This window comes from Symphalangus syndactylus, chromosome 18, assembly GCF_028878055.3.
Source record: "Symphalangus syndactylus isolate Jambi chromosome 18, NHGRI_mSymSyn1-v2.1_pri, whole genome shotgun sequence".
In the NCBI taxonomy this organism is placed as follows: domain Eukaryota; kingdom Metazoa; phylum Chordata; class Mammalia; order Primates; family Hylobatidae; genus Symphalangus; species Symphalangus syndactylus.
Genome location: NC_072440.2, coordinates 77,629,615 through 77,653,912, shown reverse-complemented (window position 1 = coordinate 77,653,912; position 24,298 = coordinate 77,629,615). Strand labels below are relative to the sequence as shown.

Genomic DNA, 24,298 nt, shown 5'->3' with positions numbered 1-24,298 from the left:
CCGAATCCCAGTTCTGCTGCTTACTTCCTGTGTGGCCTTGGACAAGTTGCACACCCTTTCTGTGCCTCAGTTTTCTTAGCTACAAAATTAGGGACAGTAACACCACTCACCTCCCAGGGGAGTTGTAGGGTACAGGTGAGTACTGCTCGGAGAGGACGTGGAACGTTCCTGGTGCGCAGGGAGTGCCCCCTGAGCCTGCCCGCCCCTCCACACTGTCACCATCGTCCCTCCGGGAAGACAGTGCCCTCAGTTTACAGAACACTTTTCCATTCCTCAGCTTGTTTAAAAGTCCTGTGGCCTCCCAGTAGAGGAGCTGAGAGTGCTGAATTAAAAGCAAGAAGCTTGGTGTGCAGTTGTGGCTCTGTTAGGGAGTAAAATAAACTGTGTATGGCTTTAGACAGGCCACTTGCCTCCCCAAGCCACATTTCCTCAAATGGGCACCGTGTTTCTCTTCCTGGGTTATTTATTTGTTGCCTGAAAGGCCATGTGACCAGAAGAGCATGGGCTTTGGAGCCCTAATAACTGGGATTCGGATTTCTCTGTCACTCCCTGGACCCACAGTGCGAAGGTCAAAGAGAGCTATGGCTACTAGAATCCCATGAGGATTTCCTGTGACTCTGTGTCTAGTACTAGATCTGGACACCCATTATTTCAATGAACATTTCTAGTTTTCTTAGTTTTCAAGGCTAAATGGACGCTGTAAGACAATGTACAGGTTGAGCATCCCAAATCCAAAAATCCCAAATTCTAAATGTTCTGGAAGTCAACATATTTTGAGTGCTGACATAATGCTCAAAGGAAATGCTCATTGGAGCGTTTGGATTTCAGATTTTCAGATTTGGGATGCTCATCCTGTAACTATAATGCAAATACTCCAAAATCCAAAAATTTCAAAATCCAAAATACTTCTGGTCCCAAGCATTTTGGATAAGGGATACTTGTATATGTATCTAAAAGAAGGACAGGTGTTGATAGCATTGGTTTTATCTTGTTTTTCTTTTCAACTGTCTTAAATTTTATCCAAACGTGACTGTAGTTTGGCTTTTCTTCATTATTGTTTATCCTTGTTTTTCGTAATTATTAATGCAAGAGATTGCTTCAAACACAGCACTTACAGATCAATGCTTCTCAAACTATGAGAACCCGTTTTCTTTTTTAAAAAAACTTTCAATCCATTGCAGACTGATATTTTTATAAATTACCAAAAAACAATGTAGAAAAACCCTGAAGCTCCTGTGTTTCACAGCAATATGAAATTGCTTGAAATATTTCTAAATACTTGCTTCCAGTTTCTTTCCTCCTCTGGTCTCATACTGGTAGAAAACAGGTGGCACACCCACACCAGTTTGTGGGCCACCCTGTGCATGTCACTGTCATAGAATCACTTGCTGTGTGTGTGTGACACTTGCTGTGTCATTACTGAGGTGGCAACACTGCATGTGACAGTTACAGTTGGCCCTCTGTAGCTGTGACTCTGCATCTGTGGTTCAACCAACTGAGGAGCAAAAATACCGGGTGGGGAGAATGCATCTTTACTGAACATGTAGAGACTTTTTTCCTTCTTTATTCCCTAAACAATATGGTACAACAATTATTTACATAGCACTTACATCATGTCAGGTACTGTAAGTAATTTAGAGAAGATTTAGAGTATACAGGAGGAGGTGTGTAGGTTCTGTTGTAGATACTACACCATTTTATAGAAGGGACTGGAGTGTCCGTGGAGTTTGCTATCCGTGTGGAGTCCTGGGACCAATCCCCCACGCATACCGAGGGATGACTGTACCGCCATCTGCTGTGGGCAGGCAGGGTTCATGCCGTTTTCTTCTGGCTTGTGGCTTTGTTCGCATCAGCGAGAGTTCAGAGGTGGAGAGCTGACAAGTGGAGGAGCTTCTGCGACGTCCCCGTTTTGCAAATGAGGAACAGGAAAACTGTTTCCTACAAGTAGGGAATGGCCCAACTGCCGTTCAAAGCTGAGTCTTTGAAATGCTCCCTTTGTGTTTACCAGTGGCTCTTAACCCTGACTGATGATTGTAGGCACCGCGGGCTTTAAAAAGTACTTCTTTGAGGTCCTTCCCCTCAGTCTACTGAACCGGAATTTCAGGGGCCAAGACCCAGAAATCGGCATTTTTCAGAAGCCCTTCAGTGACTAGTGATCAGCTTGGGTTGGGAGCCACGAGTCCAAACCATGCCACTGCACTCTACTCTGCAGTACAAACGAATTGTCCTTAACCACCAAAGGGATCAGCTTCCTACCATATCCCAAGAGGGAGTGCAAAGAGCACAGATAGTAGGGCCATTAAGGTGTGGGTTCAATTCCCCACTTTGACACTTCTTTGCCCTGACATTTGAGGCTTATAAGCCAACCTCCCTGTGCCTCACTGATAAGGGAAGCATGCTGGCCCTGCAGGGGGGTTGCAGGAATTACATGAGCTGGTGCACCTAATGCCTGTAAGAGGCCTGACACTTAGTTGGTGCTCCGGAGCGTGTGAACGCAAAGTGGGCGCTGTCTAGGTTCAGTTTTTAACTAGACAGGTGCAATGCCGTCATCACAGAAAGAGGCTTCAGGCCCCTCCCCACAACCAGAGTAAACTGGGCCAGAAAACAGGTTGTGAGTTTTATAAAACTTAACAGATTCTAAGGCATCGAAGTGAATAATCTTGGAGAGTTTTGAGTATGTGACCCCCCCCCCAAAGAACCTCAGTTGCTATTGAAATTTTAGGGGGTGTCTTGATCTAATTAATCAAGAAGCATCTAATTTGTTAGCTGGAGGAGGGTGAAGCATGATTTACTTGAATGTGATTAGATGGAGGGAACATTCTGATATGAAAGGAAATGCCAGAGGCGTTTTTGAAAAATTTATAATCCTTTCGTGATTTGGCAGGTAATTATGATAATTCCTGGTATTTTCACAGACTTAAAAGTTTTCTCACAGCTACATTATTTTTGGAGATCATCTTTCCTGATACTCCAGCTGAAAGGAATTGCTCCATCTCCTAAAGCTCCGAAGGCATCATTTTCCAAAGCCCAACTCAAATGTCACCTTCTTGGTGGTGCTTTCCCCCATCTTTTAGGCCAGGGCTACCAAATAGGCATCATCTTGCTGGTCAACACACTGATTGGTTGGTTATGGCTGTCTAGGTATCTTCTTGAGGAACAGTGATTGATTAGTGCTGTCTGCCAAGGGAACAGCGGGCAGGGGAGTAGTGGAATCCTGAGATACTTACCCAGTCCCCTTTGACAGGCATTGAGGTGGATCCCAGACATTTGGAGCTAAACTTGTGTTTTGAGCTCACATGCAAGTAGAGAGGCAGGATTTCTGCCCAGCCATGATTTGTCAAATCAAAGGTGAGTGATTTAAAAAATTTGATAGACGTTGCCAAATAGGCAAGTTACTTAAACTTCTTGAATCTTCTACCTTCTCTCCAGCCCAAAAGATGAAACCCAGATGATGACGCATAGTCTTTGCACCTCATTAACTGATAAGTTGTGCACCTTCCGAGCACAAGTTCAGAACCACAACTTCTACTGGCTAGGTGGTGTCCTTGGGCCTTTTGGAGAATCAAGGCTTCATTCCTGGTCCTCTGTCCCTTGCTGGGCTGGGTTTGTGGCTGTGTCAGCCCTGGTCAGTGTATCTCCACCTGGCATTTGCTTTTGTTTTGTCACTGTCATAGTGTTGTCAAATGGCATCTCCTCCTTAACTACCTGCAGATTGATTAATTTTCTTGAAATATAACAACTGAGGGTAGAAAGAAGCACATCAGACTCTCAAACTGATGATGTCAGGATACAAGTGCCTGGTGGGGATGTAGGCATTGGATATGGCATGGGAGGCTGCCTGGCATGTGCCAAGGCTCATTAGATAAGTGACTCCTGAATGTTAACTCTTGGAGGGGTGGGCCTTCCCTGACACCCTGTCTTCTCTCCGAGTCACTCTATCATAATTTACCAAATATCAAAGGATGTGAACTGTGTGGCTGTCCTTCCTCCTCCCTAAGATCCTAGCACTGTGCCTGGAAGATGGTTAGCAACTCTGTGGAGCTCTTGCTTCGGGGCACACTGAGTGCTCCCCACAGCATTTCTGTCTCCTTGATGTGGCATGTCATGGCCTTTCTCCATCTGGACCCTGGAGACCTACTTGTCCGCCACTTCCTCCATGTCTGCTGTCATCATCACCCACGACATAAAACCAGCTCTCATCCACTGGGAACTTACCCTGCCCCAGATGTGCTGCCAAGCCTGCTAAGTGCAGCATCTCTTGCCATCCTCACAGTGGCCTGGTGAAATGGGTGTGGTTTTTAATGCCCATTTCATAGATGCACAGCCACAGGCTCACACCAGAACACACACACTGTCAGTAACTGATCAAGCCCAGGCCCATCTTGCACCAAGGCCTGATGCCTGAACCACCTCTCTCCACCTCCTTGGTGCCAGCACTTGCACCTGTAGTTTCCTCCACTGGTCATACCTTTCTCTTCCTTGTCTGCAGGGTGACCTCTTATTGCTCAACATTTTTATGGAGTAGAGAAGGCCTGTGGGGACTGAGTGAGTTAGTGAGACCCCAAGAGGGAGAAAGGGGATTGGAGAGAAACGCTGGGGCTGCATCTTGAAGGAGTTTGGGTTTTACTTTTAGAGCAGTGGAAGCACTGAAAGTATTAAACAGCAGGTGACAACATTAGATGTTACTTTGGGAAGATCATTGTGCCTGCTTGGAGGAGAATGGATTGGAGGGCACCTGTTCTCTCTCTGTGCTATTTTCTGTGGCTGTTGAAAAATAAGAAGGTCAGATGAGAACCCATAAGTGCCCTCAAAGTCTAATAAAAATTCCAGGAGGCAGTGGTTGTGCAGCCTACTTTTATTTTTGTGATAACAGGAACTATTTGTGATCTCACATTCTCTCTTCTGAGGCTCTTTCTGAGTCTTGAATTTATTTCTAGTTATACTGGAGTTTGGAAATAGTTATTCGAGGAACAGTAAGCTCAGTATGGTTTATGTAAGATGAAAGCTGTTTATACCAATGGCTGTAGGTAGGGATATGTGATATAAAAACTCAGAGTTTCAGAGGTTAGCTTAGTAACAATGAACATCATAGTTTTAATGGTTGCTGGACATTATTTTATCAAATTTTGTCTCTTAAGTTGCATCGGATTTTTCCTTTTCATTCCCTAGTGAAATGAAAGATTTGCCTGATGGTCAAGTTCTGCTCTTCTGGCTGCAAAAGAGAACCAGGGTTTTGACAACTTATGGTAAATACCACTTGGATCTGGGATGTTTCGATGTTTTCTGCATTTATGAAATTGCGGTAACACTCTGGCTCTCACTGCAAAACAAAACTGAAACAAAACACAAAACCCTGCTTTGCTTTGGAAATGGCAGTGGCATGTATTTAGGGCTCACATTTTGTGTGGGCACATTGGCAGGTATTTAGCAGTAATATCGGCAGCTGTGGATTTCTGGTTTGCGGGTGGTGAACGGATTCACAGCCTAGAGGAAGCTCGTGGAGGGTTCATGTGATTTCTGTGTGGAGGGGGCACATAGGCATTATGAGCAATACTGTATTTGTTTGTTAAAGGCCCAAAGATGATCGACTCAACCTTTTCTTATCCAAAAGGAATAAGGCAACAAAGGAATATTAATTTTACATCTGTACAAAGAAAAAAGCTGGCAGAAAGGCTCAGTGACTTTTTCTGCCTTTGTTAATTGCGTGGTTCTTGCAGTATCTTTTGTGTCATTTTCACCTACTATTTCACACTGGTTTGAAAGCGTCTGTACCTCAGGGATAGAAGGGGGTACCTTTGGAGGGGAACTCACAGAGCAAGTTAATGGAAGCCTGATATATTTCATGTTGATTGCACAATGGCTCCCTTGTATTTCAGATGAAGAATTTTAATTCTTTATAAAGGGTCTAAGTGGCTTCTCTCACTGATGAATGGGAGCTCAAATAAGGAAAAGTAGAAAGAATGAGAAGGAAACATACCCCTTTGGCTATCATTCATATCTTGGTGGATTTTCTTCTGTGACTTACCCTTCATACTGCGACTTACCTTTCATACAACAAGAAAAAAAGAGGGCTCCCTTTTATTCCTCCTCAGATAAGACACACATTTAGTGACCCCTGTTTTTTCACAGAGCTTCTCCCTGTATCCCTCCTTTACTCTTACAGTGTCTTCTATAGCTCATGTAAAGTACTTATTGCAAATGGCCTGGTATTGTTTTTGCACTGCATACAGTGTAGCTAGTGCTTAGGTGAGGCCTGGGGCGTTGGAGAGGTGTGATGTCTTGGGAAGGGGAGGGAGCTGGGGACCTAGATAAGGATCTTCCTGACCTCGCATTCTGGGGACTTCTCTTAAAGATGCCTGCAGGATTCTTCCTTCAGGGTTCTTGGAGAGTGTAGCAGGATTACATCTCACATTTCTCTAAAATGCTTAAGTAAATTACAGTTGAATAGTCTGTACATTGACTATAGACCGTCTATAGTCACCTCCAGTTTTATTTATTGGGGATCAGCTGAGAATATCGAATAATTCAATTTGGAAAAATTCAGCAGCTTACAGCAGGCCCAAATGGGTTGCATGTGGGCAGAGTGGACTGGCAGGACCGCAGCGCATAGCCAGGGCTCTGGTGTCAGTTCCTTGTTAGACGTTTGACCTTGACAGGGCGAGACCTTATTTAAAAAAAAAAAAAAAGAAAAAAGCCCAAGGTCCAAACATGATCGGATACTATCATATTTGGACCATAACTTCATACTTTTGACTCTGAAGTGTCAGTATGAAGCAGGTCAAACACATTGAGCTTATGGGTGACTGCATGGTTCACAGGTAAGCAGTGTCATTGGCTCCAGCCCCAACAGCCTGCGAATGTTTTGCTGACAGGTGTCAGGAAGAAGAGTCCAGAGAAGGCGGAACTGGTCCCTGGGGAATGTCTGCCTCTAAGCCTCACCTTTCGATGCTTGTGTTCCAGGTGGCAGAGATGCATGGCGAGCTGATTGAGTTCAACGAGCGCCTGCACAGGGCCCTGGTGGCCAAGGAAGCCCTCGTGTCCCAGATGAGGCAGGAGCTCATCGATCTCCGGGGACCGGTGAGTGTTCCCCCAACCCTGTGTGTCTATCCAGCCTCTGCTGCCCATTGCCCAGTAGAAAAGCACAGAGACCAACAGAGTAAGCAACCATGCATCCACTGGCCAGATTTGCCCACATTCACCTCTGCCACATTTGCTTTTTATTTTTTGTGGGGAGGGGGTAGAATAAGTAAAATGTTACAAGTTCTGTTGAAGCAACATTTCCTGCTTCTCCTTCTAGTCATCTACAGTTAAAATTGGCATAGTCCCCCCCCCGCCCATCTTTCCATACTTTACTGCATGGATAAATTTCCATGAGCAGTAAACAGTCTTAGTTTTGTGTTCTTAACTTTTACCTACATGGTATTAGTTTTGTATATATCTGTTTGCCACTTGTTTTTGCTCATTTGTTTTTAATTCAATATTGTGGTTTGAGGAGTAATCCACATACATCAGGTATAGGGCTTTTCAACCACAGCACTGCTGATATTTTGGATCATATAATTCTTTACTGTGGGGGCTGTTCTGAGCATTATGGGATGCTTAGCAGCATCCCTGGGTTCCACCGACTAGAGGCCAGTAGCTTCACCTCGCCAGGCTTTGGCAACCACAAATGTCTCCAGATATCGCCAGATGTCCTCTGGATTTCAGAACCTGGCAGAATCACCCCTGGTTGAGATCCACTGATCTAGATCACTTACTTGCTTGGCTCTGTAGTTCTCTGTTGAATGAAGTAGCACAATATTTTTGATTCAGTCGTGTCTTTGTAAACATTTAGGAAGTCTCCACTATTTTGCTATTACAAACCACAATGCCGTGAGCATCTAACACTTGTCGTTTTGTGCAGACGTATAATAGCTTCCTCATTTTACAACTTCTTTATTATGTAAAATGCCCACATTTAGGCAGGCTGTGTAATGCATGCTCATATATCCTTTGTCAGGGTGAACAATTATCCGTCATGGCCAATTGTGTTTCCGGTTATCTACATCTGCTTCCTCCTCCTATATCATTTCAGTCAAATCCTGGGTATTATTTCATGTATAGACCTCTTTGTATTTATCTCTAAAAATACAAAAAGAAATACAATATCCTTATCACCCCCATTACCAGTAATTCCTTTATGTCTTCCCAGTCAGTGTTCAAATTTCCAATTGCCTCATACCTTTGAATAGTTTTTTTGATTCAGGATCCATGTGAGACCCATGCATTGTAATTGGTTAATATGTCTCTATGTTGCTTTTCCTTTAAATTTTAAAAATCAGGGTAAAATATACCTAACATAACTTTTACCATTTTAACCATCGTTAAGTGTACAGTTGAGTGGCATTTAGTACGTTCACACATTGTGAGGCCATCGCCACCACCCCTCTCCAGAACTTTTCCATCTTCCCCAACTGAAACTGTCCCCATTAAACACTCAGTCCTTGCTCCCCACTCCCCCTAGGCCTTGGCGACCATTCTACTTTGTTCCTCTATGAATCCGCTACTGTCTTAGGTTTCTTTTCTTCAACAGAGTCTTCTCTCATCTCTCTCTCTCCCCTTCTTTCTCATAATTTGTTTACCAAAGACACTGGATTTGCCTTACAGAGATTTTTACCACCTCAGTTTTGCTGATGGTGTCTCTGTAGTGTGATTCGATATGCTACTTCATTTCCTGTATTTCCTTGAATTAGAAGCTTGGATTCAGGTTTAATTTTGCTGATTATATGACTCTGTTGTTGGGTGGTGTTTTCTGTCAGGAGATGCATAATGTTTGCTATCTTTTTATGATATTAGCAGCCATCTCTTATCACTTCCTGGGTCCATTACACAAACGTTTCTTTAAGGTCACTACCTAAGTGCGAAATTGCGGCGTTTTAGTGTATGGCGTCTTAAACTTTAGTGAGTTTTGCCATTTTATAAAGTAAAAGCACCTATTTATTATCCCTCTGTTTGTGTGTAAAAGTTCCTGCTGACACTTTCACATCCCTGCTGTGATATTTTATAGATTTGTGTTTTCATCTGCTATTCCTGGCGCTTAACTCCCATAGCCCTTGTTGTAATGTTGGAGGCACTTTAGGCCTCAGAAGAAGGTCTCGGAAAACAGAATCTCTCTGACCTTCTCCTGCCCTCTTTTCATCTCTTCCTTTTTCTACCCAAGGCAGGACTCTAATCTTCCCCTGCTATCCGTAAAGAAATTGACCCATATTGTCTGATTGTAGGTCACAAGACCCCCATTTCAGAAGGGGTCCAGCCCCGCACCCTGGAGGAAAGAATACTGCACAGAGAAGCCAGGAAGGATCTGGACAGACAGGCCTCGCAGGGTCTCCCCACTCAGTCTGTTAGTCTTAGACCATACCCTTTTTATCCAATCACGTTGTTAATCTTGATTATCCAGTGATGTCTTCATAAAAGGCCCTGGAAGACGGGATTCAGGGAGCTTCCAGGTAGCTGAATAAGTGGAGGTTCCTGGAGGTTGATACATGGGGAGAGCATGGAAGCTCCACACCGCGTCCCATACCTTGGCCTGTGCATCTCTTCACTGTATCCTTTGTAATATCCTTTATAATCACCAGAAAATGTGTTTCTCTGAGTTCTGTGAGCTGCTCTAGCAAATTAATGGAACCCAAGAAGGGGATTGTGAGATCCGCATTTTATTGCTAGTGAGTCAGAAGCACAGGTGAAACAACCTGGGGCTTGTGGTTGGCATCAGAAGTGAGGGGCGGTCTTGTGGGACTGAGCCTCACCATGTGGGATCTGATGCTACCTCCAGGTAGATGTGTCAGAATTGAATCAGAGGACACCCATCTGGTGTCCGCTGCAGAACTGATTGTTTGGTGGTAGGGAGAAACCCCCATACATTTTGTCCCAAGAAGTTGTCTTTGTTGATGGTTGTGGTATGACAGCAGAAGGAAAATGGTTCATGTTTTCCCACTCGTACCTACCAATGCCTTTTTGCATGAGATGGCTTTAACTTGCGTTTCCCTGACCACAGATGAGGTTGCCCATCTTTTCATTTGCCTGTTCCCCATTCTGGGTTCCACATCTGACTTCTCACAGCCTTTGTCCATTTTTCTACTGCACAGTATTTGGTTTTCTTGCTTTCTCACTCTTTTTATATCTCCTTTGCACTTACACGTATTTTACATATCCCCTCCTAGCCTATGGCTTAATCATTCACTTTAAATAAAAGTAGAGCATTTAAAACATATGTAAAAGCAGAGGGAATTATGTAACAAAAACCCATGTCCCTGTCACTCAGCCTCAATAATAATCAACTCAAGGTCATTCTTGCTTTGCTCATACTCTGCTCGTTACTTCTCAACTCAGATTATTTGGGTGTACATGCAACCCATCTTATGCTTTCACTTATAAATACCCAATATTTACTGCTAAAATATATTCACAATACCTTTAGCACACCTATTTTTATTTTATTTATTTATTTTTTTGAGAGTGAATCATGCTCTATTGCCCAGGCTGGAGTGCAGTGGTGCGATCTCAGCTCAATGCAACCTCTGCCTCCCAGGTTCAAGCAATTCTCATGCCTCAGCCTCCCAAGTAGCTGGGATTACAGGTGCCAACCATCATGCCTGGCTGATTTTTGTATTTTTAGTAGAGATGGGGTTTCATCATTTTGGCAAGGCTGGTCTCAAACTCCTGACCTCAAGTGATCCGCCCGCCTCAGCCTCCCAAAGTGCTGGGATTACTGGCGTGAGCCACTGCACCTGGCCTAACACCTATTTTTAACAGTAATTTCATGATATCATGAAATAGTCAGTGTTCAGTATTCTCCAGGTAGCTCAATAGAGTTTTCCATGTCTTTGTGTTGATCAGGACTCTGATAAAGTTCATATAGTGCAGTTGGTTGGTGTGCCTCTTCAGGCTCTTGTAATTTGTAGATTCCCTTGCTATCGCTCTCTTTTTTCCCTTGTCTCTTTTGTCATTATTGTGGAAGACCCTTGGCTCCTTGAACTGTAGGTTTTCCCAGTTAGGATTTTGCTAATTGCAGTCCTATGGTGATGTTTGTCATGTTCCTCTGTCCCTTACCTTTCCTTTAAATTGGTCATTCACTCTGGAGGCTTGACGAGTTTCAGGTGTGGTTTTTTTGCCACAACCATGTCACAGGTGGTGGTGTGTGTTTCCATCAAGAGGCTCATAAGTGTTGGTCTAGGAAAGCACTATTGCAGGTGCCAGTTTACACCAGACCCCATTTGTTTCAGTGGGGCCAGTGTGCAAATGTAATCCCCATCCCCCCACCCCCTACCATATTGAAAGCCTAATAGTGCAGTCCCTGACTGAGTTTGCTTCCCTAATTCCTGACAGCTCCAAGACTTTGTACATGTTTTTGTGGATTTCTTATTTAGGTAGTTAGGAGTTTCCTTAAGAGGAAGCATGTTTAGGAAGGACCTGTTGTATACTAAGAACCCTTTCAGGGAGGTGATATCATCTCCATTTTACAGGTTTACTGAGGTTCAGGGAAGCCTCCAGTCATTCTGTGAGTGTGTATGTAATAGAGCCTGGATTCAGACTCAGGTTTAATTACAAAGCCCATTTTCTTTCTCCAAGCTACACCAGCTCTAGAGAATTGCAGGAATAGGTATGGGAGAGGGGGTCCCCTTATGTTACCCATTCCTGCCAGCCAAGGTTCCAGCATCCCTGCAGTGGCCCTGCCACCTGTGTTGCACATTAGAGACTTGGGCAGCGTCTAATCTACCTCCTCTGAGAAAGGACAGTGGGATGTAGGGATGGAGGCCTGGCCCTGACCTGTCTCCCAGTGTGAGTGGGGTAGGTCTTGGAGGTGGGCCAGCCTCTCCGTTGTCCCTGCCCGACACCAGGGGTCCCAGCCTACTCCAAGGCTAGCCTTGCAGAGAGGGGCTCAGTGGGCAGTCAGGAACCAGGCAGTGGTCCCATTTCTTAGGACAGGTTCAGTGTCAGGTGGTAAATGGTAGGTGACTGTTGTCACTGTAGATAAATTTTTGGAGAGCAACATCAGTGCATCATTCTCATTGTGGATAATAAAAAAACCCAGTTAACCTGTACAAATGAATAACTGCTGATATTAGTAGCTAATATTTATTAATTGATATCAGTCAAAAATTTGGCTTCCCTCTTGAATGTTAGTAATTTAATCCTCACATGGCCTAATAGTAATTAATATTATGATGGCCATTTTGCAGAAGACAAAGCTGAGACTCAGAAATGATGCAACTCTCCCAGCATCCCACACTGAGAGGGGGCACTTCTGGGTCTGACTTAAAAAATTAGATTTTTGGTTTTTTAAATTTATTTTTTTCTTAAACATTTTTTTCATATTATACAATATGATATGGTAATGTTTTTGCTTTTAACAGTTGGAAAGTATCAAAATTTTTAGACTCATGCACCTATACATGTTAATAATGAGCACATGCCTATACATGTTAATAACGAGCATGCACCTATACATGTTAATGAGTATGCACCTATGCATGTTAATAACGAGCACATGCCTATACATGTTAACAAGCATGCACCTATACATGTTAATAATGAGCACATGCCTATACATGTTAATAACGAGCACATGCCTATACATGTTAATAACGAGCATGCACCTATACATGTTAATGAGTATGCGCCTATGCATGTTAATAACGAGCACATGCCTATACATGTTAACAAGCATGCACCTATACATGTTAATAACGAGCACATGCCTATACATGTTAATAACGAGCACATGCCTATACATGTTAATAACGAGCATGCATCTGTACATGTTAATAACGAGCACATGCCTATACATGTTAAGGAGCACATGCCTATACATGTTAATGAGCACATGCCTATACATGTTAACGAGCGTGCACCTATACATGTTAATAATGAGCACATGCCTATACATGTTAATAATGAGCACATGCCTATACATGTTAATAACAAGCATGTGCCTATACATGTTAATAACGACCATGCACCTATACATGTTAGTAACGAGCATGCACCTATACGTGTTAATTCAGCCTACTGAATTCCTTCTTCTGTGTCCTACCTTTCCTCATTTAACAATGTGCTTTAGGGATCTTCTAATTTTACTTCATGAGTAGAATTGTTGTTCATGTTAAGAACCGTGTCTTGTTCCCTGGAACTGACAAAACCATAATGGATTTCCCCAGGTCCCTGTTGGATGTTGCATGGTTTCCCGTTTTTGTTTTTACAGTAATGTTGGGATAGCATCCTGGGTGGAAATCTTCAATGTAGATGAAATCCTCCCTTTAGACTGGAAGGCTGGCTGGCAGTCCACGGGGCTCGGTTAGACTGGGTGAAAACTCAGAGATCTTGGCCTTCAGGACTCTTGGGACTTTGGAAAGGGTGACCACCTCCTCCCAGCCTCCTCCACCTGCTGCAGTAATATCCTTTTGGAGGCTCATAATCCTTTCAGAGGTCACGATGTAGTTCCAACAATGCGTTGGGCATACAAATTAAGTATTTTCCTCTTTTATGAATTAGATAACTGAGTTGCAGAAGGATTTTGGCCACTGCACCCCCACTCCCGTCCCCCCACCCCACCAGTTTCTCTTCATGCTCCCCCAGGGTGCTGGACCTCCTGCCCTGTGCTGCCTCCCACTGAGGGCCTTTGTTCCTAGTGTTCCCTTGCCTGGAACACTGCCCAGTGCCAGGGCTGCATATCAGCTCGATGCTTCCTCAGGAACCCTCCCTGAAGCCCTGACAAGGTCAGATTTTCCATGTTGACTGTGATGCTGACATGTGTCTCTCCCTTCCTGTCTTAATGTAATGTTACATTGATTTATCACTGATCAGTGTTATCTTTCCCGTGTCCGCAAGGGCAAGTTTTTGTTTCTTTCTGCTCCCTTTGGGTTTCAGTGATTCACATGGTAGGTGTTCAGTAAATGTGGGTCGACTCATTGAGTGAATGAGGGAATGAATGAATGTCACCAGTAGGCCCCCATGCCATGCCAGCCCATCTCTCCTCTGTACCATGCTCCCTCTGCCCAAGTCTGATGCCCTCCAGGACAGAGACAGCCATTTACGCAGAGGCAGCTCTCGTCATCAGATCCTTTCCTCTGTTAGGCTGTGATGGCCAGAAGGGAGGAGCAAGTAAAAAGGTCATTAAGGGCCTGAAGGCTGTCAGAAGAGCTCCCCATTTGGACCGGGTCCCCAGGGGATACCCCATTATTGCCTCAGGCCTGCTTTGGTCATCTCCCCAGAGTCAGACAGCCAGGGCAGAAGAAAGAAGGCCGTTTCCAGCTCAGTTTTCCTCCTGGAGTCATCTTTTGTTTTTTTCTCTGGCTTTTTACTATAAGAGGCATCTATTATGGGAATCTCAGCCACTTCCCTCTTCCTTTCCATGGGGCCTGGATCCCTGACCACACTGGATTAGGCTTCCTCCAAGACCCCAGGGTATTCGAGTGACTCAGGGTCAGGACTGTCTGCTTTAGGTGGAAACCCAAATCTCGTCTTCTATCTGCTGGGAATAAACATAGTGCTGACCATAGTGCGAGGTTCCGTGAGATTCTGCCAGTGAAACAGTGCCCTCTGTGCTGGCCCTCATGACCCATTTCCGACTCCGATCCCCTATGCCTAGCACCATGCCCAGCATGTAGTAGGTGCTCAGTAAATGTTTGCTACATGATGACTTCATTTTCATAGAGCAGAGGCTGAGTGCACAGACGAAGTGATAATTCAGAAAAGAGATGAGCAGGGTTAGTTTCCTTTCAGTGGTATCTTTTTATAATGCGGGTTGAGTAGCTCTTTTCTGAAATATTTGGGACCACAAGTGTTTCAGATTTCTTTACATTTTGGAATATTTGCATTATACTTGTGGGTTGAGCATCCCTAATCCAAAAATCTGAAATCTGAGGTACTCCAAAATCCAAAATTTTTTGGATGCCAACAGGATGCTCAAAAGAAACGCTCATTGGAACATTTTGGATTTCAGATTTTAGGATTAGGAATGCTTAACTTGTATCACTATATATACTGTACTTTTTTTTAGAGACAGGGTCTTGCTGTGTTGCCCAGGCTGGAGTGCAGTGGCACCATCATAGCTCAGTGTAACCTCAAACTCCTAGACGCAAGCAATCCTTCTGCCTCAGTCTCTGGTGTAGTTAGGACTACAGGTGTGTGCCGCCAAGCCTGGCTAATTATTTCATTTTATATTATATTTCATTTTATTTTTGTAGAGGCAGGATCTCACTATATTGCCCAGGCTGGTCTTGAACACCTGGCATCAAGTGATCCTCCTGCTTTGGCGTCCCAAATTGCTGGGATTATAGGCATGAGCCACCAAACTTGGCCTGTGTATCCTTTTAAGCGAAGACACTTATTTTTAAGGAAAAGGAGTTTGGATTAAGGATTGAATTTTTTTCTCTTCTTTTTTTTTTTTTTTTTTACTGTGAGTATTTTTAGGACTCTCTTATTATGTTTTTCCCCTTTGGTATAAGAGGTGAATGAATGCTGGAGGCTTTTACCTTTTAGCAGGATTTGATTACACTCTGGGAGAACACCTCCTAGTTTGAATAATAAATGGGGACAGGGAAATAGAACCTTGTAAGACTGCAAGTTGTAGAGGTCATTTAAAGGCACAGTGTGGTGAAAGCTAAAGGTGAAGCCACTCATTAAATGCAGTTTGTTCCCATGGCGGATGCAAACATGAGCTCACTTCATATAATGGACATTGGATTTCTCTTTATTTTGGTCCCGTTGGCAAGGCTCTGTTTCTCTGTCCCTAGTCCCGTTTCTGATCACCTGCACTTAAGCAGAAAAGATGGCCTGGCTTGGTGTGACTTGCTGCCTGTGAAACCACTGCCCTGACTCCAAGCATCCATGCTGTCGGCTCCTTCCCCTACCCGCGCTCTCACTCGTCCCCTCCCTTGTCTGTTTGATGAGGAAACCACCCTTTGGCAGAGCTTTGCTGTGTGTTTAGTGTGCATTTTTTTCCTTGTACCCTCTAGGCAGTCCTTATAATTTTCTGATTAGGCCCATTTTTCAGCTGAGCAAATTGAGGTACAGAGAGGTTTTGTGACTCACCCAAAGGCACACAGCTTCATGGTAGCACCTAAATGTAAACCCAGGACTCTGTTGTTCCATACCACCACACTGCTCACTCTTTTATTTTATGTTTTCCGATTTCAAGCAAAATTTGATGTCTGTTGTGTTCCAGGCACAGCACTCTGAATGGTTTTAAACATTTGGATGCTTCTGTGATGAAGCTCTCAAACATGCCCATTCTTTATCTGAAAAGTGAATCTCTCCCCTTCTTGTCTCTCTTTCTCACTTCATACATCAGGAATTGTGTGTGTGTGTGTGTGTGTGTGTGTGTGTGTGTGTGTGTGTGTGTTTAGCATACTCATCACATGGTGTTTATGTCAGGTCTTTGGAGGCTGGGCATGGTGGCTCATGCCTGTAATCTCAGCAATTTGGGAGGCTGAGGCAGGCGGATCACTTGAGGTCAGGAGTTTGAGACCGGCCTGTCTAACATGGTGTCACCCCACCTCTACTAAAAATACAAAAATTAGCCATGCATGGTGGTGCATGCCTGTAATCATAGCTACTTGGGAGGCTGAGGCAGGAGAATCACTTGAACCCGGGTGGTGGAGGTTGCATTGAGCCGAGATCACGCCGCTACGCTCCAGCCTGGGTGACAGAGCAAGACTCCATCTCCAAAAAAAAAAAAAAAAAAAAAGTCTCTTTGGAAACTTGTAATCTAGAGAAGGCAGAGTTTCCCAAAAGCAGAACAGTGGGCTGGGTGCGGTGGCTCACGCCTGTAATCCCAGCACTTTGGGAGGTCGAGGCGGGCGGATCAAGAGGTCAGGAGATTGAGACCATCCTGGCTAACACGGTGAAACCCCGTCTCTACTAAAAATAGAAAAAATTAGCCGGGCGTGGTGGCGGGTGCCTGTAGTCCCAGCTACTCGGGAGGCTGAGGCAGGAGAATGGCGTGAACCCGGGAGGCAGAGGTTGTAATGAGCAGAGATCGCACCACTGCACTCCAGCCTGGGCGACAGAGCGACACTCCGTCTCAAAAAAAAAAAAAATGCAGAACAGTGATTGAGTGAGGGGTTTGCATAGTTGCTTCATATATTTTTTAAAAAGGAACTGGGGTTCTGTGATGCAGTAAGCCTGAAAAATGTTGGATCAGAGATAGTTTGATAGTCTTGTATACTGTGGGATTTCCCTCAAGGGCCACACACGAGGCTGCTCCATGCTTCTCCAAAGGGATGGCTAGGTACAGGAGCATTTCCCAAAGTTATTTCCCCAAGGAACACTATTGCAGTCATTATGTTCCAGAATTATTTCCCTGAGGAACATCTTCTCTAAGAAGATGGTCGTGGAACTATTTCCCGATGAGTGCCTTTGGGAAAGGTAGGGCCCTTAAATGTCGTGTATTTTATTGATGTACTAGCTAGCAGGGAGCTCATCAGAGCCTTCCTTATCTCATGAGCTTGCCCTGGCATGGAGTCTGCAGGTCCTGGGGGAGAGGAGGTGACATAGCATGGCTGTGGGGTGCAGTGGGCCTGCCTTTGTTTAGTCCCAGGTCCAACTGGCCTCCCGCCCACTCACCAGCCTGGTCAGGGTTTGGTCTAGAACAGCACTGCCTTTCCCAGGAACTTTGGGTCTCTGCCACCTGGGCTGTCTCTTATATTGTGCATTTTCTCCCACTCTCTCCATTTCTCCTCCTGTTTTTGTGTCTTTGTTTCTTCTTTGATCTCTGTGTGCTTCTCTTTTTGTTGTTCTTTTGTGTCTTTCTCTCCCTCCCTTTCTCTCCTTTTGTTTCTCTCTCTGCTTCTTTCTTTGTCTCTGCCTCTGTCTCTCTCTCTCTCTCTCTTTTCCTCTTTGTCTATCTCTTCCCCCTGCCTGACTCTCTCTCTCTGTGGTTGCAATCCTCTCCCTCTCCCTTCCCTTCCGCTGTCCCATTGTCTCCAGTTTAATAAACATTTACATTGCTGTATGTTGCCCTGATAATTGCCATTCATTGCAATTGCCCTGAAAAACTACAAAGGCTTTCCATCTCCCCTTCATCATCCAAGCCTTGTGTGTTTTGTGAGGGTCCCTGTGGAGTGGGCCATTGCCTGCCTTCCACCGTATGGCCGGCCCCTGATGAGTGTTTCTGGAGCACTTTGTGCTGTGGTGTTTGTCACTCTGCAGTACCATTGGCGTTGACTTCCGTTTTCCCCTGCGGACCTGGAGCTTTCCTGAGACAGAGAGTGTTGTCTTCATTTTCCTACCCTCAGAGCCTGGAACACGTAATCACTCAGGGAACATATGACGTATACATCTGAGTGTGCACCTGGAGTATCTCTGGCAACACTGTCTTCACTAGCACGTTCGATTATCCAGAAAGCTGCCTTCCCGTCTTGCTCAATAACACCTCATGTGGGTCCTCGCTGTGAGCCGTCTGTGTTCCCTGGGGCACCTTGCTTCCTCTGAGATGACTGAGGTGATGGGAGAGAAAGATGAGTAATTTCATATCCAGGGGTGAGATAGATGGAAAAACCCCATCCCAAGTTTTGTAATAAGATTCACTTTAAAATAAAATGCTCCCTGGGACTTTCTTGGTATCTTTAAAACCTTCGGAGGGAGTGATCTCATTTGAGGGCTGATGCTATTTAAGTATGAAAGCTTAATAAGAAATCTATTTTTCTGCTGGGTGGCACTTGCCGCATAGCTAATGATCAAGTACCAAATTGTCTGCTGTCCCACGGCAGTGTTAAACTTCGTGTTCCAAATTATAAGAGGCTTTTTAACTCAGCACTTGGACATCCCTGTTTTAATCGTCTGCCGTCTTGAAGGAGATTATTTCTAAAAGTGCCATTTAAGAGGGGCTGCTAAAAATATATCTCACATAGAGGCTTAACTCAGAAATATTAGTCTTTGACACAAAATTATTTGGAAAGATGCTTGTGGAACCCACTTTAAAGCTCTCAGATCCAGAGAAGAAAAGCATCTCTTTGGGCCTAGCTGTGTTTTCCTGACCATGGCTAAATACCCCAAGTGATCACATGCTCCTTGCTGTTCATGCACGTGCTTCTGGCACCTGGGGGGAGTTGGAAGTATTAAAATCACAGATCTTTTCTGATGCACCTGTGTTAAACTCTCATCTTTTACATGGCTTGCTCATCACAATGGGTAGTCAGTTTCCCCTGGGGACCCATGAGGGGCTGGACTCTAGGGTTTGAGTGGGGGAGTTTGGTTGTCCAAGGCATCCAGGTGTGGGATTTTACACTTCCCTGAAGATCAGAGTTTCATGTCAGCTGGCAAATGCAGTGTATGCAAGCTTACCTTTAAAGCTGGTCCTATGTTGATGCAAATAGAAAGCATTGGCAACGTGCAAAATAATGAAGATTTAGAAACTTGGTACTCTTTAATGACTTCAGCTGTGAGGCAAGGGAGGCATTTTCCACACTGGCTTACATCGCCTGTCGGTCACTTGTGTTTTGTGTGGCCGCTTTACCCAATGTGAGGCAGACTACGGAGATGTAGTGGACGTGGAAGATACAGTCCCTGCCTTTGAGAGGGTCAAAGCCCAGAATATAATTCGTGTGACTTGTGTCTCTCTGGCTTCACTTCATGGTGATTTGGCATGGAGACAGAGGTCCTGCTTGGATAATGCTGAGATCTTTCCTGCCACTGATCCTGAAGGAGTAGAAGCTGGGATTGGAAGGCAGCTTTTGACCCCTCCGTTCTACCTGTCCTCTCCTCTCTTCTCCGGCATATGTTTGTGAACGTGTGGTTTGAGTTTGCCGCTCACAACATCACCTGCAGGAGAAGCGACAGGCAGCGGCCATGAGGATGCTCCTGGGGCTCACATGCTCCCTGTTCTCATTTTAGTTACCACCCAGTCCTTCTTGAAATGGCGTCTCTCTTTGTTCTTTGAATTTCATCTGAACCAGATGCACAGATATGGATTCATCAAAATCCGGAGCTCATGACCCACATTAGTTATTGGTGCAAGAAGGCCTGCTCTGATTGAATAATAAGCTTCCTCTGATCTCATTCTTGGTCTCTTACAGACACTGCCCCCGACTCCACTTGCCTCTCCCACAGGGAGTCATCTCAAGACCCTGGTTCTTTGCTCCTGCCTGGTATTCCTGTTATTAGCATGTTCATAGCTTTTTTTTTTTTTTTTTGAGACGGAGTCTTGCTCTGTCACTCAGGCTGGAGTGCAGTGGAGCGATCTCGGCTCACTACAACCTCCACCTCCCAGGTTCAAGCAATTCTCCTGCCTTAGCCTCAGTAGCTGGGATTACAGGTGTGTGCCACCGTGCCCAGCTAATTTTTGTATTTTAGTAGAGATGGGGTTTTGCCAGGTTGGCCAGGCTGGTCTTGAACTCCTGGCCTCAAGTGATTGACCCACCTTGGTCTCCCAAAGTGCTGGGATTACAGGTGTGAGCCACCATGCCCGGCCGCATGTTCATATCTTAATATGATGTCATGAGCATGGAAAAGGGGTTCCTGTGCCTGGGGCAACCGCATGGGACTCCTCTAGAAGCTGGTCTGCGCCAGGTCCTCTCCCCTACATGGTCAGATGATGACACTGTCCTTGACCATTTCATTTTTGTCATCCTAAAAATGTGGACCCTCCCAGTGCTTTCCATTCTGTCTCAGTGCCACCTTGTAAATCTCACTGGCCATGACGCATCCATGTAGATACTAAGTTAATTTATTCAATTTCTGCTAAATTAACACTCACAGTATTTCCAGGGATACATAATAACCACATGATTATATTAATAGTTATACAAACCTTCTAACTAAATACATTATACTTATTCCTTAATTTAATATATTTATTTCCCTGCATTGAGAGTTCACTTCTGGTTAGTCACACCTTCTGCACAAGTTGCATCTGATATTCTATATATTTTTTGAAAGATTTCTTCTTATTTTAAAAAATCTTTCTTTGAGGCCAGGCATAGTGGCTCGTGCCCGTAATCCCAGCACTTTGGGAGGCTGAGGTGGGCTGATGAGCTGAGGTCAGGCAGGAGTTTGAGACCAGCCTAGCCAACACAGTGAAACCCTGTCTCTACTAAAAATCTGAAAATGTAACTGGGCATGGTAGCATGTGCCCATAATCCCAGCTACTTGGGAGGCTGAAGCAGAAGAATCGCTTAAACCCAGGAGGTGGAGGCTGCAGTGAGCCAAGATGGTACCATTGCACTCTAGCCTGAGAGAGCAAGACTCTGTCTCAAAAACAAAACAAAACAAAACAAAAACAAAAAACAATCAACAACAAAAATAAAGGTGGCTGGGTGCGGTGGCTCACACCTGTAATCCCAGCATTTGGGCGGCCGAGGCAAGCAGATCACCTGAGGTCAGGAGTAGGAGACCAGCCTGGCCAACATGGTGAAAACCCATCTCTACTAAGAATACAAAAATTAGCTGAGTTTGATGGCAGGTGCCTGTAATCCCAGCTACTTGGGAGGGTGAGGCAGGATAGCTGCTTGAACTTGGGAGGTGGAGGTTGCAGTGAGTGGAGATTGCACCATTGTACTTCAGCTTGGGTGACAGAGCGAAACTCCATCTCAAAACAAATAAATGAAGGCACATCTCTGCTTCCTGGTCTCCTGGGCCATCATTCACATAGGCACTTTGGGCCAGGCAGTGAGCAGCACAAGGGCATCTCCTGGTGTGTTCTAGGAGGCTTCCCCATCTCCCTGAAACGAGTTTATATAATCTCCTAGTAAAAGTCAATGCTGTTTTGCTGTGTGTTTCATGGAGTTTGGTTCCCTGGCCAGCTGGTCTGTGGGAACCAGAGCAGATTGTGCCTAGATTCATTGCTGTCTCTTTTCTGGGCGACCAGTGTGTTATGTGGTTAGATGGGAATAGATACGTTTTAGTAAAGGGATCCCTGATTTAGTTGCAAAAAGCCAAGCCATTGGCTCCCCTTGACTTGTTCTTCTGGAAATGACCTCTTCTTGAGGGGTGGGCACCATCTTGATATTACCTACACCCCAGTGTTCCTGGGCCGCAGCTTTCTTGCCCATGAGGTCTGCAGAGCTGCCGTCCTGGTTTCTGAGGAAGGTGATTTTGTTGATCAGAGTTCAAATGGTGTTCTCCCAGATATTCGAAAATGGAAGGCCTCGTCCATCCCAAAGCAGGTGGTTGGGGATGCAACTGATGTTGCCAGCCAGGCGTTGGGGATCAGCCAAGGCTTTTGATAAAGTTGGAAGAACTTCAAGCTCCTTTGGACGTCCTTCCTTCCTCCCTCCCTCCTTCCCTCCCTCCCTTCCTTCCTTCCTTCCTCTCTTTCTCTCTTCCCTCCTCCCTCTCTTCTTTCCCTCTTTCCTTCTTGTCCTCTTTCCTAAATAGAGACAGGGTCTTTCTCTGTCACTGAGGCTGGAGGGCAGTGGTGCAATCACAGCTCACTGCAGCCTCAGACTCCTGGGCTCAGCGATCCTTGCAATTCAGGCTCCGGAGAAGCTGGCACTATAGGTGCATGCCACCATGCCTGGCTAATTTTGTTATTTTTAAAATTTTTTTGTAGAGACAGGGTCTTTCTATGTTGCCCATACTGGTCTCGAACTTCTGGGCTCAAGCGATCCTGCCTCAGCCTCCCAAAGTGCCGGGATTATAGGCGTGAGCCACTGCACCCAGCCAGATTTTTATTTCTGTTCTGGGAAAGTGGCTTCCTTTCGTTTCTCCTGTCCAGGGTGTCATTGCCTATGCCAGCCTGAGTGTGTGGGCCTCCTGTGGGAATCACCACGCTGTCCTGTTAGAGCAAAGCTTGCAGCCAACTCTTGGCCCCAGTGCTGCAATGCAATGCAGATATTTTTTAGCTTTGTTTTAAAAATAATATGGCAGATGCCGAAGCAGGACCTGACTCTCGCCTTCGCCCTATGTCTTGCCGTCTGCTATTTCTCCACCAAGTCCTGTCCCTCAGCATTTGCTCTTCCTTTTCCTTCTACTTCCATCGCTCTGCCTTTTCACCATTTGTCTTTTAGAAGACATGCTTTAACATTTTTTTCTAAGTTATATAAATAATATAAAAATACATTTCTGAAAGAATATAAATAATGCACAGCTATCTAGAGGACAAAAGACAAGTGTTCCCTAGTGATCCTGCTATGAAGCGTTTGGTATATACCCTTCCAGGTATTTTTTATGCATTTGCATATAGGCAGGCATATATATACACATACACATGCCTAACGCACATCTATTTTTAACACAAATAGGATAATTTATACTGTTCAGATGGTTTTGAGACTTTGCGTTCTTCAGTCATGAATATATGTTGACTTCCTCCTCTTTCACACTCTTCCAAATCTTCCCCATCCTTCAAGGTCTCATTCATTCTTTGAGAAAGCCCCTAGTGGCCCTGTCAATACTGGGTTTTGGTAGGTATGTTTCCAATGTTCTTTAAATTCCTGTAATCCTTTTCCCCTCTGGACTGCTTATTTTGTCTAATCTTATGTTGTTGTTTATCCATTAATTAATTCCGTTGAGCTACACTCAGTTATTTGGCCCCCAAGAAGTCTGTCATCCAGTGGAAGACACAGACATACTAAACATCCTTGCTGTGGAGGTTGATGAGGGCGTGGTAGATGGCAGGCTGCTGATGCACAGTAGTTGAATGAAAGAATGAGCAATGAGTAAAATAGAATCATGGAGGTATCAAGTATAATGATGGCACAATGGTGGGGTTAATTACCTGCTGGGATATGCCATGGAAGATTTCAAAGAGGAGACGTTTGACTTGAGTTTTTAAGGATGAGTTGAAGTTGATCAGGAAGATGGGCCTGTTAGGCAGCGGGAATGGTGGTATCAATCGACATGGTTTGTTCAAAATATTCTCATTGCTAGTTTCATGGATGTATCCTTTGGCTTCTCCATGAGATGATGAAGTTCTTAAAATGGGAGTGTCATTTACACTCCTACCTGCAGACAGGTATGCTGGCACTTATTACATACCAAATCCTGTTCCATGAGCTGTGCATGTGGCAGCAAGCAGTGATGTAGGTTGTTGTGTCTCCATTTTAGAGATGACAAGACTAAGGCACAGATAAGATAGGTAATATCCCCAAGTCTCCATGTCCTCATGATTAGTAGGAGATGGAGCTGTAAGTCTCTTTTTAGAGTCTTCATGTCCTCAACTTTATTTCTTTACATTTTGTATTTTTAATTTTTTTAAGAGACAGTCTCGCTCTGTTGCCCAGACTGGAGTGCAGTGGTGCAGTCATAGCTCACTGCAGCCTCCAACTTGTGGGCTCAAGCAGTCCTCCCACCTCAGCCTCCTGAGTAGCTGGGATTACAG

The 24,298-nt window shown here is 44.8% G+C and overlaps 1 protein-coding gene across 1 annotated transcript in view; it reads left to right on the top strand.

Annotated features, from left to right (window-relative positions):
* Positions 1–24,298, top strand: part of SNX29 (sorting nexin 29) — a 409,777-nt gene that overhangs the window by 187,099 nt on the left and 198,380 nt on the right. The window contains exon 4 of the mRNA XM_063623811.1: positions 6,961–7,077. Coding sequence (XP_063479881.1) covers positions 6,961–7,077 — 117 coding nt within the window. The remainder of the gene's footprint in view (positions 1–6,960; positions 7,078–24,298) is intronic.